General features: G+C 46.2%; 7 protein-coding genes across 7 annotated transcripts; 5 read left to right on the forward strand and 2 right to left on the reverse strand.

Annotated features, from left to right (window-relative positions):
* Positions 1–669: 669 nt before the first annotated feature.
* GLAREA_01103 (Dimeric alpha+beta barrel) lies at positions 670–1,095 on the forward strand (the record flags this gene model as incomplete). The annotated part of the gene is made up of 1 exon (XM_008085861.1): positions 670–1,095. One exon carries the CDS (start codon positions 670–672, stop codon positions 1,093–1,095), a length of 426 nt encoding a protein of 141 aa, XP_008084052.1.
* A 503-nt stretch (positions 1,096–1,598) lies between these two features.
* GLAREA_01104 (uncharacterized protein) lies at positions 1,599–2,761 on the forward strand (the record flags this gene model as incomplete). Its single annotated transcript, XM_008085862.1, has 3 exons — positions 1,599–2,283; positions 2,334–2,468; positions 2,517–2,761. 3 exons carry the CDS (start codon positions 1,599–1,601, stop codon positions 2,759–2,761), a joined length of 1,065 nt encoding a protein of 354 aa, XP_008084053.1.
* A 685-nt stretch (positions 2,762–3,446) lies between these two features.
* GLAREA_01105 (integral membrane protein, putative) lies at positions 3,447–4,988 on the forward strand (the record flags this gene model as incomplete). The annotated part of the gene is made up of 5 exons (XM_008085863.1): positions 3,447–3,636; positions 3,685–3,809; positions 3,856–4,238; positions 4,303–4,398; positions 4,451–4,988. The coding sequence occupies 5 exons, from the start codon at positions 3,447–3,449 to the stop codon at positions 4,986–4,988; spliced, it is 1,332 nt and encodes a 443-aa protein (XP_008084054.1).
* Positions 4,989–6,585: 1,597 nt separating this feature from the next.
* Positions 6,586–8,474, forward strand: GLAREA_01106 (uncharacterized protein; the record flags this gene model as incomplete). The annotated part of the gene is made up of 2 exons (XM_008085864.1): positions 6,586–6,668; positions 6,722–8,474. The coding sequence occupies 2 exons, from the start codon at positions 6,586–6,588 to the stop codon at positions 8,472–8,474; spliced, it is 1,836 nt and encodes a 611-aa protein (XP_008084055.1).
* Positions 8,475–9,764: 1,290 nt separating this feature from the next.
* Positions 9,765–12,648, reverse strand: GLAREA_01107 (uncharacterized protein; the record flags this gene model as incomplete). The annotated part of the gene is made up of 2 exons (XM_008085865.1): positions 9,765–12,507; positions 12,554–12,648. 2 exons carry the CDS (start codon positions 12,646–12,648, stop codon positions 9,765–9,767), a joined length of 2,838 nt encoding a protein of 945 aa, XP_008084056.1.
* Positions 12,649–13,991: 1,343 nt separating this feature from the next.
* GLAREA_01108 (uncharacterized protein) lies at positions 13,992–14,441 on the reverse strand (the record flags this gene model as incomplete). Its single annotated transcript, XM_008085866.1, has 1 exon — positions 13,992–14,441. One exon carries the CDS (start codon positions 14,439–14,441, stop codon positions 13,992–13,994), a length of 450 nt encoding a protein of 149 aa, XP_008084057.1.
* A 280-nt stretch (positions 14,442–14,721) lies between these two features.
* GLAREA_01109 (Histone-fold containing protein) lies at positions 14,722–15,390 on the forward strand (the record flags this gene model as incomplete). The annotated part of the gene is made up of 3 exons (XM_008085867.1): positions 14,722–14,742; positions 14,864–14,987; positions 15,119–15,390. The coding sequence occupies 3 exons, from the start codon at positions 14,722–14,724 to the stop codon at positions 15,388–15,390; spliced, it is 417 nt and encodes a 138-aa protein (XP_008084058.1).
* Positions 15,391–16,570: the final 1,180 nt, after the last annotated feature.

Genomic DNA, 16,570 nt, shown 5'->3' on the forward strand with positions numbered 1-16,570 from the left:
CTGCGAAGCGGTGAAAACATTTATGTTTCCGACTACGATGTCTCGCTGAGGACAAAATAGATGTCAGTTACCAACTCACTAATATTAGAATAAATAAGTCAACTTCGAACAGAGATCAAAAAGCCTTATATACCCCAAATGATTGACGGAATGTGTTATATTGTTCTAAGTTGATCCACTACATTACGATATTTCGTCAACTTAATGGAAGGAATATCGCGTTTCGACTGCCATTTATTTTGTCCACCGCGAGGCTGTTCACGAGCGCAGCGAAACATTACGTGAAGCCATGCGAAGTAATGGGTCCATGCCAGCATTTACTTGGAATCCCTTCAGCTGCCTCTACGGGCACGATTAAATCCGAGATTAGTAGTTGCCAGATACCCACTCTTTTCGCATTATAAGTTCGAATGCAGACAACTACCTGGTTGTTCCTCCAACAAGAATTCCTGTTACCTTGCAAGAACCAACCATGCCCCTCATCACGACTTTCTGACTGCATATATTCCAACGGCAATTACAACAGCTAATTAGCCAGTATGATAAACCATCGCATTGGCCGTCAAATGCTTCGTTGAAAAGTATATAAGCCGACTATCACCCTCTGCAAATCCGAAAGGAAAAAAAGAGGGTTCACATCTTTGAGCATTTTTCCATCACAAAATCGAAATGGTTTATACAGTAACGGTCTTTCTCTGGCGCAAACCCGGAATCTCGCCATCTCAATTCCGCAATCATTACGAAACCGTTCATATCCCTCTCCTGAGAACAAAAGTCGGCAGCTCATTCCCCCTCACGCATTCTCGTCACTATCTGACACGCACTCCAAACTCGCTTGGTTCCTCTGACAACTCCAATGACAACCACAAACCCACGATATTAGGAGGAAAGCCGGAGGATTTTGATTGGGACGTGTATAGCGAGATGGTGTTTCAAGATTACGAGCATTTCGGCGTCTTCGCGCAGAAGATGGGTGAAATATCCGATGGAAAGGACGAGGAGTGGAAGGTTGACTGCGAGGCTTTTTTGGATATGGACAAGATTGCTAGTCGGATGGTCATAGTTGATGAAGCGGTTGTTACGAAGAGAGAATGATCTTCTGGAGAGTGTGAGCCTGGGAGCCCGGGAGTCTGAGAGCAGGAAGCCCTGTGAAAGTTTTTACACAGTTCTCGTCCTGGACGAATGTTCGAAACATGTTACATTTCTTACGTTAGAATATTGTAAATTGGGGAGTGGCTCGCTTTTCGTCAATTAACACATTAAGCGCCATTTCTTTCCCTATCCTATCGAATGTAGCGGATAAATCTGAAAGCGGAGGACACTACCATATACTATGCTCTCCAAGAGCAAATTCGCTGATTTTACTTTACTTTTTTGATTTCGATCTTCTATAATGACCAGGACGGTCTGACCTCTACCTCGCTGACATTCACCGATTTTGATTGAATTCAAAAATTCACCAAAAGTGAAGCCCACACAACAAAACTTTTGTCGGCCGAGATAAAAACCCCTCACCTTCTCTCCTCAACAATTTCCTTTTCACGACGTCTTGTTAAATTACCCCAATCCTCGTCTTGCCTCGCAGTCCATCACGAACAATGTCGATACAACCAGACGCGCGCGACCGCGCAGATCCAGACGATTTCAAAGGCTACCTCGACTTCGATGGCAAAGAAGGGCAAGGCCTTTACTCCTACTGGAATCTTGACACCATCGAACACACCTTTGCTATCTTCCGCAATTTCAAAACCGCAGATGGAAAAGTCGCACACGCTCCTATCACTATACCCAACCAGGATCAAGCCGACCAGCTATACAGGAAACTCAAATCCATCATCGTCGATGCGTGCAAGAATCAGAAGTTCCGCGGCGGTGCGTTTGCTGAGAAGGTAAAGGAAACTTCAGCACTCAACGATATCATTCAGTTCATATTTTGGTCCCCCGTCATGACAAAGGAACATCGATACTTCTTCAGGCAGAGTATCTTGGCAATTTTTACACAAACAGTATCGAGGCTCAAGGATACGGTTATGTTGGGGCGAGACGGATTTGATGATGAATATCTCAAGGATTATGATGATACACTGAACGAGATTAAGGAGTTCTTCCAGAAGGAGAAGGATAACCCGACGCCCATTCCGACCGATATATCAGTGAAATGGTTGGAGGAGTTCGGGGAGAATTTCACAAGGGACTACAAGCTTGCACTAGACTTGAATGAGAAGGGTGAGGATGGTGCGCCATTTGCTACTGCTGTTCCTATTAGGGATGAAAATGGGTTGAGTGAGTTTATGGTACATAAATATTAAGCGGCGTTGTTAACTCGAGTCAAGCAATTAAAGGTTGGGATGTCGATATCAGAGAATTGTACCCCGTTCGATTTGACCCCAGAAAGAGAGCCAGCTACTTGAGCACAAATAACAGCATCAATATGGGCGCCCCGTCTGGATTTGATGGCAATAAATTAGGTTTGTCGTGAATCTTCCTTTCACTCGCTCTCACTGACTTGCCTGTAGGGTGGCAAACTACAAGCAAGCCAAGAGCGCCTTCTTTTATCAGCAAGCCAGTGAAGTTTGGCCCGAAGTTTCCCGACGTTAATAATACCCCGAGCCTACACCCCCCAAGTCCGGAAGTAGAAAATGGCATCGGGTGGCAATCTGTGTTGGGTGATGGTCCTGAGGACTGTGAGACTTACAACAAGGGTGGAAAGCAGAACAGATTTGGAGGAAAGGAGAATCTGCGCAAGATGTTCGGGAAGTAATTTCATGAACACTTGTAGGTTTCGATTTCTTGTGGCAGGATGTGTACGCATGTTTTCGAGTCAGGTTATCGTATGGTGGAGAGACTGTTTTAAAGTTGCTTTAAAATCAGAGTTCTAAAAAGCGAGTATGTAAGTTACCATTAGATGAATTGATTCAATTTTGATGGATTTGAAGTTTTGGATCCCTATGTTAGTGTTAATTCCTATCAGAGTTCAGGTGAATAAGACATCGGTATCTAGCAGCAGCTGTGAATAACACTCGTCCACGTCGTTGTATGCAAAGATTTCAGCGGCTAAAGTAGAATCTTATCTTCGGGGCTTTCAAGTGCCGCCGAAGGGCTTTTATGTTTGAGGAACTGTTAATGATACACAGACGATAAGCTGATAGAAGTGAATTGCCTTCCTTTCGTTCAAACGAAGGCGAGGTTCATTGCTATGACAACTCCTGCCGAGCACTGAGTTTTAAGATATACATAACCTCAACTCGACCGCTCTTCCCACCACTTTCTTGAATACATCAGGTTGCAGGTAAGGAGGCAAGTACTATTGTAACATCATGACTTCTACTCCTCAAATCTTGTAAAGCCATATTTACAGCATCAATTGCACATCAATTTCTGCTAACAATTTGCCCCCTCTTTCGCTGCCAACATCTTCAAGCAGAATCTACTAAAAAGGGCTCACCATGAGCACCAACACTACCAGGGTCCCCTTCATCAAACCCTACCCAGGTCATAAAGCCTTCGACGGTGGAAACGAACTATGGAAATATGCAGTATTTTTCCTACCATTTCTGTTTGCGTTGTCGACAGTCACTCTTGCTTTGCGCATCTACGCTAGGGCGGTCATTCGAAAGATATGGACACTGGAAGATTGTGAGTGTTCCACTCCTCTCGGTAGAATTCTGAATTGACAAGCAACAGATGCTGCTATTGTATGCTGGATAGTTTACCTAGCATGGTCCATCGTTGCAGGAGTCATCTACTGGAACAAAGGCGGTTATCACGGCTGGAACTTAACCAAACAAGACCTCAAGCAAATTCTCCACGTAAGTCACTCTTTTCACCCACAAAATCATATTGACACCCAACCAGTGGCTCAACATAAATACCATCATCTACAGCATAGCAGCCTGTCTCACCAAACTGACCATCCTCTCAATCTACCGCACTCTCTTCGTGACACAGCGGAAAAGCAAATTCAACATCATGCTCTACGCTTTCGAAGCCATACTTGTAATCTTCTACGGTGCGCAAACAATCGCAAAGTGTTTTGAATGCATTCCTAGAGAGCGCATCTGGAATCCTTCGGTCCCTGGAAAATGTCTTGATTGGGATGCGTTGCTTGTTAGTAGTGGTGCGTTCAGTTGGATCTCAGATATTGTGATCTTTCTTATTCCTATTAAACGGGTTTGGGGACTGAATATGCAGAGGGCTGAGAGGACGAGGGTTATTGCGATTTTTTCGATTGGTTCTATGTGAGTCGTGTCTTCACAGATGATTTGTTTGTTGGGGCGATATTGCTAATGTATTAAAACTTAGTGCTCCCATCTTCGGTGGTATTGGATTTATCGCCCGTCAAATGATCAGCGACAAGCCAGATATAACTTTCGACTACCCACTAATAATGGTCTGGGGGTAAATAAACACTTCGCAATCTTCGTCTACCAAAGCTGACCAGACAACACAGGACCATCGAAATCGCCGCTGGAGTAATCATCGTCTGCCTACCTTCCTTATCAATCTATTTCAGGAAAAACAGGCCTGCAACGGACGACGTCGAACTCACAGCTTCTGGGACTGGAAAGCGGAAGCCTTCTCGCTCGGAAAAGAGCCCGAATGCCACCCACAACGGCGAACCAAGAGCACCAGAACCGATTTTCGTTCCTCCGCCCACAAGAGTAGAAACCACCGAAACCTCACAGCGAAACTCACGTCTGTGCGAAAACCAAAAAGATCACACGATCGTGACCGAAGGACTGACACCATGGACCAAAACCGAGCACCCCCGTGCTGAAAGTGATCCTGCTCGTGAGGGTAAGATTACCACGATCTGTGAATCTTCTTCGGAAACAGTCCGTCCTAAAATTGGGGAGTCGCCGTGGCCTGAAAAGAAGTCTCGTATTAGTTTGGATCTTGAACGAGGTGATCATGGGAAAGAACACCAGTTTGGTATTTTCACGTCGACTACGATTACGCAGACGGTTTCGGAGCACGGTTCTGTTTGACTTGGGATATGCGGGCGTTTCCTGTTGGGGATTGTAATTTTAGTTGATGGCAATATTTTGGGTGCTGGAGGAACGAATATTATTGTCGCCGAGGCTTGGGATATTTGAGCACCAGGATGTGGTGTTATTGGGGTTGAGCTGGAGTTTTGGTCGAGAAAGTAATTGGTGTTGAGCTTGTGACTCAAGTACGCGATCTTTTGAAATTTGCAAAATTGTATAGCAACTAAAGTTGCAAACCGTTGACGGCGTTTGTAAATTTCAATTTGGTGGCATAATTAAAGTTCACATTGCCCACTGGAAAAGGAGAGACTACCCTCGCTATTTACTTGTATATCGTGGGTTGTGGAGAGTGAGAAGTGTGAAAAATTTTGAGATGAAATGCTTACGAATGTTGCCGAGAACAATTAGCTGTTCGAGCTCTCCTGCCAATTACCGGCCTAATGACGGTTTGGAATCGTATCACTGGTAATTGAAAAAGCTACTGGCATTTGTTCTGTGTCATTGAGCTTCCGTTGAAGGGTAAATCTCGAGAAACCTATATGTACCAAGACTGTAACCGGAGAGCGCCTTAAGAAGGTATCTAGTTTTTGACAGTTCTTGATCAAAGTGTGCAATATCAGAGAGTTCCGATAGGTCAAGATCTCATCCATCTTCTCAGAACCTACTGGTCATAGTACAATGACATCCCACGGAGTTTCAGAAGTCTCTGATGAATTCAGTGACTGAAATTTTGTTTCTGTGGATATTTTTATTAGTTGCGAAGCGATGTTGTTCTCAGAGGTTCCTACAAGAGGCATGACATCGATATAAGCTTTTTTAAGAGCACATATAATGATTGAAAGAAATTGTGGAACGTTGCAAGTGAGGTTGGTCTCGACGCAGGTGCCAAGATGTCGCTTCATTTTGTGGGGCCTTCCATCATGATCTCAACTTCCAACATCACCTCTTGCCTCAACTCCCAGCCAACATCACAAGCAAATTTTAAATTTCACGACAATGACAAGGCGAATTCTAACTTTCAAAATAAGGCTTTCGCGAATCTGGAAAGCTGCCCATGTGGCCGTGAGGTAAATACGTAACTGCTCGGCGACCCGAAGTCTTCACCCACCAAACATATGGGTTTCAAACGGGAAAACATGACGGTCAAGACCGCAAGAGAGAAATTTGAGAGGTAAACGACGTCTCTCCTGGCTTTCTAGCCCTGTCTATCTATAGCAAGGCCTAAAGCCACGTGTTTGTTATAGATTCGCATCTGGCATTATGGCCGACTTTCCAGAATGGAAGGAACGACTGAACGACAAGAAGCCATCATATCTTTTTGATCCTGGAGCTTGAAAAGAAACCAGCAGAGACACAATATATGATATCCGTCATCTGCCAACTCTCATTCCTGATTTCATCTCTGTCGTTCTTTATTCTTATTTGTTGCGGTTCTACGAAATCATTTCTATCAACAATACCCAAACTCATATCCTCGCATCCTTACCTCCTAGCTGTTTTTGCGAGAACTCTCCAGAACAGAACCTTGGGAGCAACGGAGAAACGACGAGGGAATTGTGAAAGAAGACCTAGAAAACAGCCTACCGTTAAAGTCAACATGACTACCGATCCACATCAATCAGCTCGGGAAACAGAAGAAACTTTTGGTAGACGTCCATCATTCCAAGAGTTGTTGAGCACGTATGTATACTCTGAAGACTTTCTATAGTATATGTAGATACTAACCTTGATAGATTATCTCCGCTTGATATACCCCCAAGAGGTTTCTACCGTTACCGGAATCTACCCCCGAATGTGCTGCCCCCTGATGCAGTCAGACCTGCAATCCATTTTAAGTTTTCCGATATTATCCGCCACGCGATCCGATGCGAAAGATTCAAAAAGGGAATATTCATCCGCTATAGGGGGATCTTCCAATGTCGAGATGGGATCTTTGCTAAGCATATGCTAAAGATTTTTCTTACTTCGCCCGTGTTCAAGGTCAGAGAAAAAAGGGTCTTCGAAGCCTGTTTACTTGCCATCGAGAGGAACCTGTATAACTCGACTCTTGTTGCGGTTATGAGAAGGATTTTTCGCGTGCCGCCGAAGAAAGCACCTTTCCGTGGAAGAAAGCCATTTCGCGAGTTGGTTGAGGTTTTCAAGAGGTATGGGTTGGGAAATCACGATCCTTGTCTGTCAGAGACTGCTCGTTCCCATCCACAAATACTACTCGACGAACTGCCTTCTTTTGAGCTTGCCGATGATGAGCAGTCTTGCTTCGAACTCTCCCATGATGAGCAACCCCCTGTTGAACAAGTCGTCACCGAAGAGCTTAACCAATTTTCCATAGACGACTATCCACCAATAGTCCCTGTAGCTGTAGTTTTCGAACCAATGGTTGATTACTCTACGGTTTCTTGGGATGATTCGGAAGGTGAAAATCAGCCTGACTCCAATCTTCCTACACCACCACCGTCCCCTAGGTCACCACCGGAGCCAAACCAGTCTGCCCTTACCACTCCCAATACAGAGGCACGGGACATCATACCTCCTAGCGGGGGTGAAGTTAGTAGCAATGAACCCGCTCGTAACAGTCCGGAAACTAGTGATAGTACACTACTCACTGAAGAAGAGCAGCCTAATCAGCCCAACTCTACCAATCGCTCTACACCAACACCGGAGCAAGACGAGTCTGTCTCTACTTCCCCCCATACAGAGCAACAGGACAACATACGTACTACCGGAGGTGAAACTAGCAGCAACGAGCCTGCTCGAAATGATCCGGGAGAAGAGCGTTCTGCCTCTCCCAGCCAAAATAGAGAAACACAGGACGACACAGCTACAAGCCAAGACGAACTTAACAGCAACGAGCCCCCTCGTAGCACTTCGCAAACTGGCGATCCTACACCATCGGAACTCGAACTGTCTGCCTCTATTACTCACAATACAGAGACAGTGGACGAAGAAGTACTTGCCAGCGAAGGGGAACTTAGCAACAACGAACCCGCTCTTGATACTCCGGAAGCTGGCGATGCTATACTATCAGAACATGAAGAGCAGCCTGACCAGTCTGACTCCACCAATCTCCCTGCAACACCGCCGGAAGAAGGGCAGTGTGCCTCCACCGGTCTCCTTACACCACCACCGGATCCGGATCTACAACCGGAACAAGATCAGTCAGCCTCCACTACCCATAGTACGGAGACACAGGCAGCAGAAGAGCAGTCAGCCTCTATCACTCACAACACAGAGACACACGAAGACGTACCTGTTAGCATAGGCCAACAGAGTATCGACGACTCTGCTCGCAACAGTCCGGAGCCTGGTGATCGCGACGCCGAAACAGCAGGGGATGATGCGGACCAGCTCACGCACGCACGAGAGGGTGGTTGCCAACATAATTCTGGAGGTTCTGACGCAGGCAACTCTCGCAGCCCTTCGGGGGATCGCTCTCGTGACAACGTCGACCGGTCTGCACATTCACCCGTGGAAGAAGATGATGCGTAACGATAAAATGGGATGGATCTTGGTCTATCTTTGTCTGAGGAAAGGAGCTTGTGAGGATGAGAGAATTTTCATGAGTTTGTTGGCTGATGATAATGATATTGTTTGGACATGCGAGCGAGCGAGCGTGTTATGGATATTTGTATTTTAATCTAGTCAGAATTAATAAAGAAAGATATTTCTCAGCGAAAGACGATGTTTATGTTTCGCAATGGCTGAAATATGACATTTTAACAAAAGGGGTTGACGGTGTGTTTAATGATTTGATTCTGATTTGGTAAAAAGTTAGGTAAGATTTAAATCAAAACCAGGTCAAACTAAAGGTAATCAGGATTGGATTACATCAAGATCAAAGTCTCCTAGGATTAATGCGAGGAAGAGTATTGAAAAAAGGTGTCTTGATATTACGAGAAAGTAATATTTTTACACCTATCTAGAGAGTAGGTAGTGAGTTATTCCCGAGATAAGGTGATAGAGTAAGTTTAGGGTAGAGGTGTAATCTGGTATCATATCAGATCAAGAATTTTATAATCAGATCGATTGTTTTAGTAAAGACCTTAGATACCTTCTTTAATAACATCCAAAAAGCACCTTTTATCAAGCTTCTAAACTACCTCGGTATTTAGTAGAAAAGGCACGCAAGACTCGCTACCTTTTTACAGTAGAGGAGCGGGTCTTTGAGACCTCAAGTGTAGATTTCCAGATCCCGGATTCCGGAGGAAGAGTTGTAAGTTTTTATACTGATGGGATTACTGTAATACAATTAAGAAGAAGAAGGGAAGTATTTTGATGGATTTATTCGTGCTTGGTGGTAGGGTAAATTATGTGTGCGTTGTTTCTGAGTATATCTTGTTGAACCCGTCTTTCTCCTCTGTCCCTTTTTGATCGAAATCCTTATTCGAATAAACCACCGTTCGATCACTTACTCGCACTTCACCGTGGTGAGAAATTTTACTTTGAGAAATAAAACTAGGGAAAAGTAGCTAGCTATAACACTCTTCACGGTCAACCCCCAAACCATTTTCAAACTTCGAATATACTTGCACGCTTAACCCCGCAAAACCCATAACGGAATCTCAATGATACGCAGAGTTATATGAAGGAAGGTATCTGATAAAAAATTGTATATATAAATCTTCGAGTGCTGGAATTTTTCAATCATCTAATACTTTCTATATCGTCATGTCATGCATACGCATCATCATATCATATCATCTCATCATCACATACATAATACACTATTCACTCAAATTTCCCAAAAAACCACCTTCCCTCCCTCAACATCAACACACCCTACTCCCACCTTCTCCACTCCTCCTCCACCCTCTCAACCTCCCTCGCCAACGCCCCCGACTCAAACCCCAACCCCACCCTCTCCCTCAAATCCTTCAAATCCTTCTTCCACGCTCCCTCCACGCTCTTCCTCTCCCTCGCCCTGCTCGCCAACATCTTATAATCATCCTCGTGACACGCATCCCGGAAGACCTTCCTCATGCGCTCACTATAGAGCTGACAACTCGCTTTTGGCAGTCTAACCCTATTCTGCGCGAAGAGCTTCGGGATGGTATGATGCATCTCCGGCCACACGACCTCATCAAAACATTCTTCGCAGACGGTGAACTCAGGAAGTTGTGTGATGATATGCCATTTACGATCAAAGAGGTCTTTAGACCCCTCGCATTCTTCGAGTTGGGAGAGGCGGCGCGTCATGGAGACGAGAGAGCGGGTGTCTGGTTCTTCGTCGTAGCGGGCGGCTGTGTCAGAGGTGACTTCGAGGGCGTCAAAGTATTGGACGAAGCGTTTGCTGTCGAAGCGGAGATCGCAGAGACGGATAGAGGGGTTGGAAGAGCTTTGTTTTTTGGGAACGAAGACGCCGCGGATGGGAGGGAGGAGGATTTCGATGGATTTGACGCAATTTGGACAGACGTCGAAATTTGGTATCGTGGATCCGGTTTTGTGATCGATGATTGAGTGCCATTTTCGCACACCTTCTTGTTTGCCTAGACAGGGTGGTTCTGTTGAAGCAATATGTGCTAGACCATAAAACAGCTTCAAGTCTCGACGTCGCTCTTTCAACGTCAAAAGCCATGCTATTCGGTACCATGGTGAACTACCAAAATCACATCTGACAGCTGCATCAGGCGGACGTTGAGGTGCTAGTATAAAGTGATTCCGAAAATCAGTAGAGGCTATCGTGTTATTGAAACACTGAGGACAGATATTGAAAGGCGGACAATTTGGTAAAGTCAACCAATCATTTCGTCCTCGTGTATGTTGCATCCGAGGACATGTGGGTAAGGGAGGGATGCTACCACGTTGAATGTCTTCCGACTGTCGACGATAGACCCCCATAGGTCTCTCCAGCTTTTCTATTGGCGGTGCAAAAGGAGGAGGCTGCCAATAGGGTTTAGATTCTGGAGGTCGAGGGGTAGCATCTTTTGTTTCGTTATAGCGAGGCATAGAATTTCTCGGCGAATCTCCCTGTGAATACATATTGACCATTGGTGGAATTGGAATGGGCATAGAGGTATTAGTTGGATATGGCGTGGATTGGTTCGGTGGTGTAGGAGTGCCACTTGTCCGTGGCATTGACATAGGAATTGATGGAGCCTCGAAAGGATTTAGTAAACCCTTCCGAGCATGATTTTCAACTGCTGAATGTGGTGATATTGGTCGAGTATCACGACGCTTTTCGGTTTCGCGAGGGAAGGTTTGACTTCGTTCATACTCATCACCTCTGAGAATATGACTTGGGGATGGTCCTGGCGAAGGAAGTGGTGAGACTAATCTTGACCCCGGCTTAGACCGACCTTTGCTATCCAAGGAGGATCTATTTGATTTCGACGGTGACTGATTTCCTCGACTATAGTCGTCGACAGTTGGGAATGCCTTTTTGATTTTGGGTTCACGATAATCACGTCCACGACTACGATCATCATCGCTGTCCACCAACTCATCTTCACTGCTGCTATAATAATGCCTGGAATGATTTGAATGATTCGATCTTGACGAGTGACCCGTCGATGGTCTGTCTGAATAGCCAGATGCCCTTCTCTCCATTCTTGGTGCTGCGTGTTCATCCGAAGATTGCTTGGGTCTCCGCAGCCTCTCATAACTTTCTTGTCTAGGGAGGGGAATATGATAACTCCCACTACTTCGTTTATCCTGTCTGGATGTCTCAAATGATCCGCTGCTCCGTTTATCTGCCGATGGAGTTCCAGACCGTGAAGATGGCCGTCTTTCTGATGTAGACGTATTGTTTATCCTATCGCCAAACGTACCAGGACTGTTGTATCTTGGCGCAGAAGAGCTGAAACTAGGTGGACTCCTAATGGCGTCCGGAGAAAGGAAATAGTCTCCAGGATTAGTATTACTTGAAGCATGCGCATTTGATGCATCTGCTTTTGGCGTCTTGTCTGTATCAATGGGAGACACTGCAAACGCAGAAGCACTTCTTCTAAATTGCGGCGGAATACGCGTCTCCCTTGATAGCTTCGTTTCGAGCGTCGGTAGATCCTGTCTACTTCGACTTCTCTGCAGCGGTGGCGCTTGTGGTCTGATTTCCTTTATATCTCCCCTGTCCAGAATATCATCTCTTTTCTTCGTCTCAGACTTATGACTTTGGCTCGTCTCTTTCCGCTTGGCCTCCTTTCTCCTTCTAAAGTCTTCTTCGGAGGTATTCAGCGACGATTCAGCCTTTGGAATAAACACAAATCGTTTCTCATCATTCTTTTCCGCATCCAGATTTTTACATTCAGGATCTACCTGCAGCCTGGCAGCTTCCCCAGCTGTGACATCTGCCTCAAGTATGAGTGGAATCTGATCGATTATGCCTCGCAATGGAGGCTCGTAAGTTGGTGCTTTCGAAGTTGCAAATGACTCCCTGGCCAAAGAAACGGCCTCCTCCTCCACTGTTGGTTTGGGACCTCTTTGTCTGCGAACTCGGCCGCGAGGTCGTTCGTATCGTGGTTCATCTTGGGTGTTGTCGGAGAGGTGGCTATGGTGGTACGCGCTAGGTCTCGGTGGTAACTGTGGACTATAAAGGTTAGAGAAACCTTTACGAACGAGCACAGAGCACATACTTTGGTGGATTCGGACTTTTCCCTCTCGCGGTGGTGAAGAATCCTCGAGTAAGCAGCTCATTGATATCCCGCCGTTGCGATTGAGGACCCTCCATGATCTTCACTCTCCGTTCTTAGCACTACAAACGGATCCCTTCACTCGATGCCATGAACAGAACAAGTCGTGAGTCAAATAACCATAAAAAGCTAACCAAATATACAACCTTCACATACAAAACAACCCGCTGGTGTCTCCGGTCGTCGTATTGGTGGCTGGCGCGGAGAGTAAGAAAAGTTGCAGGGCTGTTGAAGGGAGAGGTTGCTGTGAAATGCGGCGCAGACAGCAGCGGGCAGCACAGGCGGGTTTAGCGATTGCCCCTCCTCAGAGCACGAGCACTCACCCCCGATTCCAGGCGGGTCCAAGCCTCTCTGGGTCGACCGAAAACCCCTCTTGGGGCTGCAACACGACGAAAAAACCTCCTGCACGGCACACGACACGGTATTACGTCGCTCAGCTGGAGAACGAGCCAGAAGCTCCACGTTTCGATCTCTGCCTCATCCACAATGCCCGCCTCCACAACGGGTGGAAGACGGATACGACGGGTCAGGACTTAGCACCAAGGACTACGATGCAGATGTGAAGAAGTGTTTTTACAAAATGAAGGTATTATTGGTGGGGGGAGGCGGATGGATCATGGATTCGTACTACATGTGGGAAAGATGTACGAAATAGCGGTGGAACCAAGAATAGAGGGGAAGGCCGACGAGTACTTGGGCTGGAACAATCGCGATAATAGTACTTGTGTCTCAAAAACACTGTATTTTGATTGATGATTATGTCTTGAAGATTGTGGCATGGCATTGTGAGTGTACATACGATGCTCTGCATTGCATGTTCCAGTCATTCGAAGCAGCCAATGACCACTATATCAGGATTTTCGGTGAGTAATGCTCCAACTCGACCCATGAATTTGCCTCTCAGCGTTTGGCGAATTAGTGGTCTGTGGTTCCTGGAATTTTGCCTCGTATGATTTATGTTGCACCAAGATTTTCCTAAGCTTCGTGGCTGCAAGAGAGAGACAATAGTCAGCGACAAAACTCTTGAGGTCCGGTATTTCGAGAATCAGTAGAATGAGTAGGTATAGTGGATAGAATACGTCTCGAATTTCTGGGGTGGGATGTGAATATTGGGATTGCCGTTTCCATCTGAGAAAGGCCCTCGTGGTGACCTGCTCTTGTAGCCTCGAAAGAAGTTATTTTGAACCCGTAAACGCGTCTGTTTAAGCTTGATGTCCTTCCATCTCCTGGTCCCAAATCATGAAACCCGCAGGCTCAAGAACTCCAACATCCCACATCGGCCAGAGCGATCCAATCTACGAACTCCATCTAGATGAATCCCCCTCTTCATAATACAAACCCATCCCAAACTCCAAAATCAAATTCCAAACGGTGATTATTCTCACCACCCATCAACACCCTCCTCATAATCCACCAACAAATCCCTAACATCCTTCCCATCAACCAAAAACTCCTCAATATCCCTATCCTCCTCATCACCTTCTTTCGCCCTCATTTTCTCCTCCCTCATTTTCTCCACCTTCTTCGCTCTCTTCCTAGCCTTCCCACCCCATCCCCCATCATCATCCCCTTTAACCTCCCCCTCCCCCTCAACTTTCTTCCCTCCCTCCCGAATCATATTCGGCGTAACCTTCACACCCTCAATCTCCTTCTTCAAATGCATCCCCTGCGTCTTCTCCACCGCTTTCATCAGATACGGACGTAACAATAAATACGCGCCGACGATAGCGACGAGCCGGATGTAATTCTGGATCGAGAGGTCGGTGAGGGAGTGTTTCGTGTTGTGGGCCAGGCGCTTGCCCATTGTGGAGAGGAAGTTGAGGATGTCCATGGGTGCGTGCAATTGGATTTGTTTTCGTATATTCGGAGGTGTCTGTGATGGTTATGTACAGAACGTAAAGGTAAGTTGCGATTTGGATAGAGCTTTGTTTGTGTGCTTTGAAGATTAGAGGGAGATGGACTGGAATAAGAAGTTTCGGAACGGTCGCTGGCCCCACAAGACGTAATGCCGAGCCCTCCGTCGCGTCTCCCCACCTACAACGCGCTCGCTCAACACCATCACACATTCAATTCTCCCTACCCACCCAAAATACCATTAATCTCCTCTTAAAATGGATGTTGCACTCCAAGAAGTAAGCCTCAATCTTCAATATTCTCCAATTTCTCAATTGTACCCTCTGTCCAAATCACCCGACCAATTCCTCCCTCTCGACACCACCTTCTCAGTCAAGCTTCGAACTGACAGCGCAATAGCAGCTAAAAGCCGCGCTCTGGTTCTCAATCGGCAAAATCGTAGATGAAGAAACTCTACGTTTGAATACGAGCGCGACACCACAGTTTATCGGTGCGTTGACTGAGATGGTTTGGACGCAGATTGGTATGTTCTACCTCTTCTTTCCCCCCTCCCATTCCCTCACCGCAACCATATCCCCCAATACCAAACCCAATCCCCCCACCTCATACCTCTCTCATCTTCTACCCAACCCAGCTAACACTGCCACTCTCCAGAAAACGTAGCAATCGACCTCGAATCCTTCGCCTACCACGCGGGTCGCACGGCAGTGACAACAGATGATGTACTGCTTCTTACGAGACGGAATGACGCGTTACAGGGCATTATACGAGATTTTATTGAGAAGGGACGGGATAAGGGGGGGAGAGGTGGGAAGGGGAAGGGGAAAGGGAAGGAAGCGGTGGGGAGAGGGAAGGGGAAGGGTGTTGCGAAGGGAAATGGAGGGGGGAAGGGGAGAGACAAGGGGAAAGGACGGGCTGTGGGTTGAGAGGGTGGAGGAGAGGGGGGAATTGTTGATATGAATGAACATCCAGTGCAGAGGATGAAGGGGGTAGAGAACTAGAGATGGAGGGTGCCAAAGGAGAGGGATGATGGAGAAAACCACGTCGCGAATAGAGGTTGGAGATGAGATGAGATGAGATGAGATGAGATGATATACCCGGATCTCGCAATTGAGATGAGAATTTGCCACAGTACGAACGACGAGTCCGATACCTAGCTACTCGTCCACAGTACGAACGACGAGTCCGATACCTAGCTACTTGTTTTACAGCAAACCAACATCATTGCGCGAGCAAAGTCCGGATCAAGAAAAGAGTTATCCGATATAACAATCAGACCTACAAGTCGAAAACCATGAATCTACAAATAAACAAACCTCGTATAGACATATTATATCCTTAAAACCCACCAACAGTCTAACCCCCCATCTCCGTCCACTTCTTTTTATTTTCGTCCTACCAAACTTCCCCATCCCATCGAGAGTGCTCGAATTCGCTTTAGGAGAGGGAATTCTAGGGTATATATATACCTACTAAACGGCTTATAAAGTAAAGTGTTCTTTAAGTAATAACAAATATACATACCTAGGTACATATAGTAGGAGGGGATTTCAACACACATTAACATTTTATCTAACACTTTCTACTTACTCTTCCCCTATACCATCCCGACCGCCCCCCCACACTAAACATCACAAGCCCAAAAGGAAAAAATTCCGTGTTACCAAAACATACGTTCATTATCTAAAACACACGAATGCCAATGCGGACCTATATATCGCTAGCTGCTCTCTTCAAATCACACACAACCTCCATCCCAAACTCAAGTCACCCTATCTCACCTTACCACGCCCCATCCCCCATACCTTAAACTCCCTAAGCTAATCTCTTAACCCCCTCTCCTAATACACTTAACTAATACACCTAATTACATCCACCCCCACTCATTATAAAATCCCTATTAAACATTGTTTATTATACGACCACTCTATTTCCATCCCTCCTTATTGAAACCTTCTACGAGCGAAGCTATAATGTGCTTAGCGCTTACAACTCTCACCCACACCCTCTACCCTCTCCTATCACCCTCTACCCTCTACCCTCTCCTCTCACCCTCTACCCTCTCCTATCACCCTCATCTCACCCACACCCAACATCATCTTATCC

The sequence above is a fragment of the Glarea lozoyensis genome (genome assembly GCF_000409485.1).
Source record: "Glarea lozoyensis ATCC 20868 chromosome Unknown GLAREA3, whole genome shotgun sequence".
Classification (NCBI taxonomy): domain Eukaryota; kingdom Fungi; phylum Ascomycota; class Leotiomycetes; order Helotiales; family Helotiaceae; genus Glarea; species Glarea lozoyensis.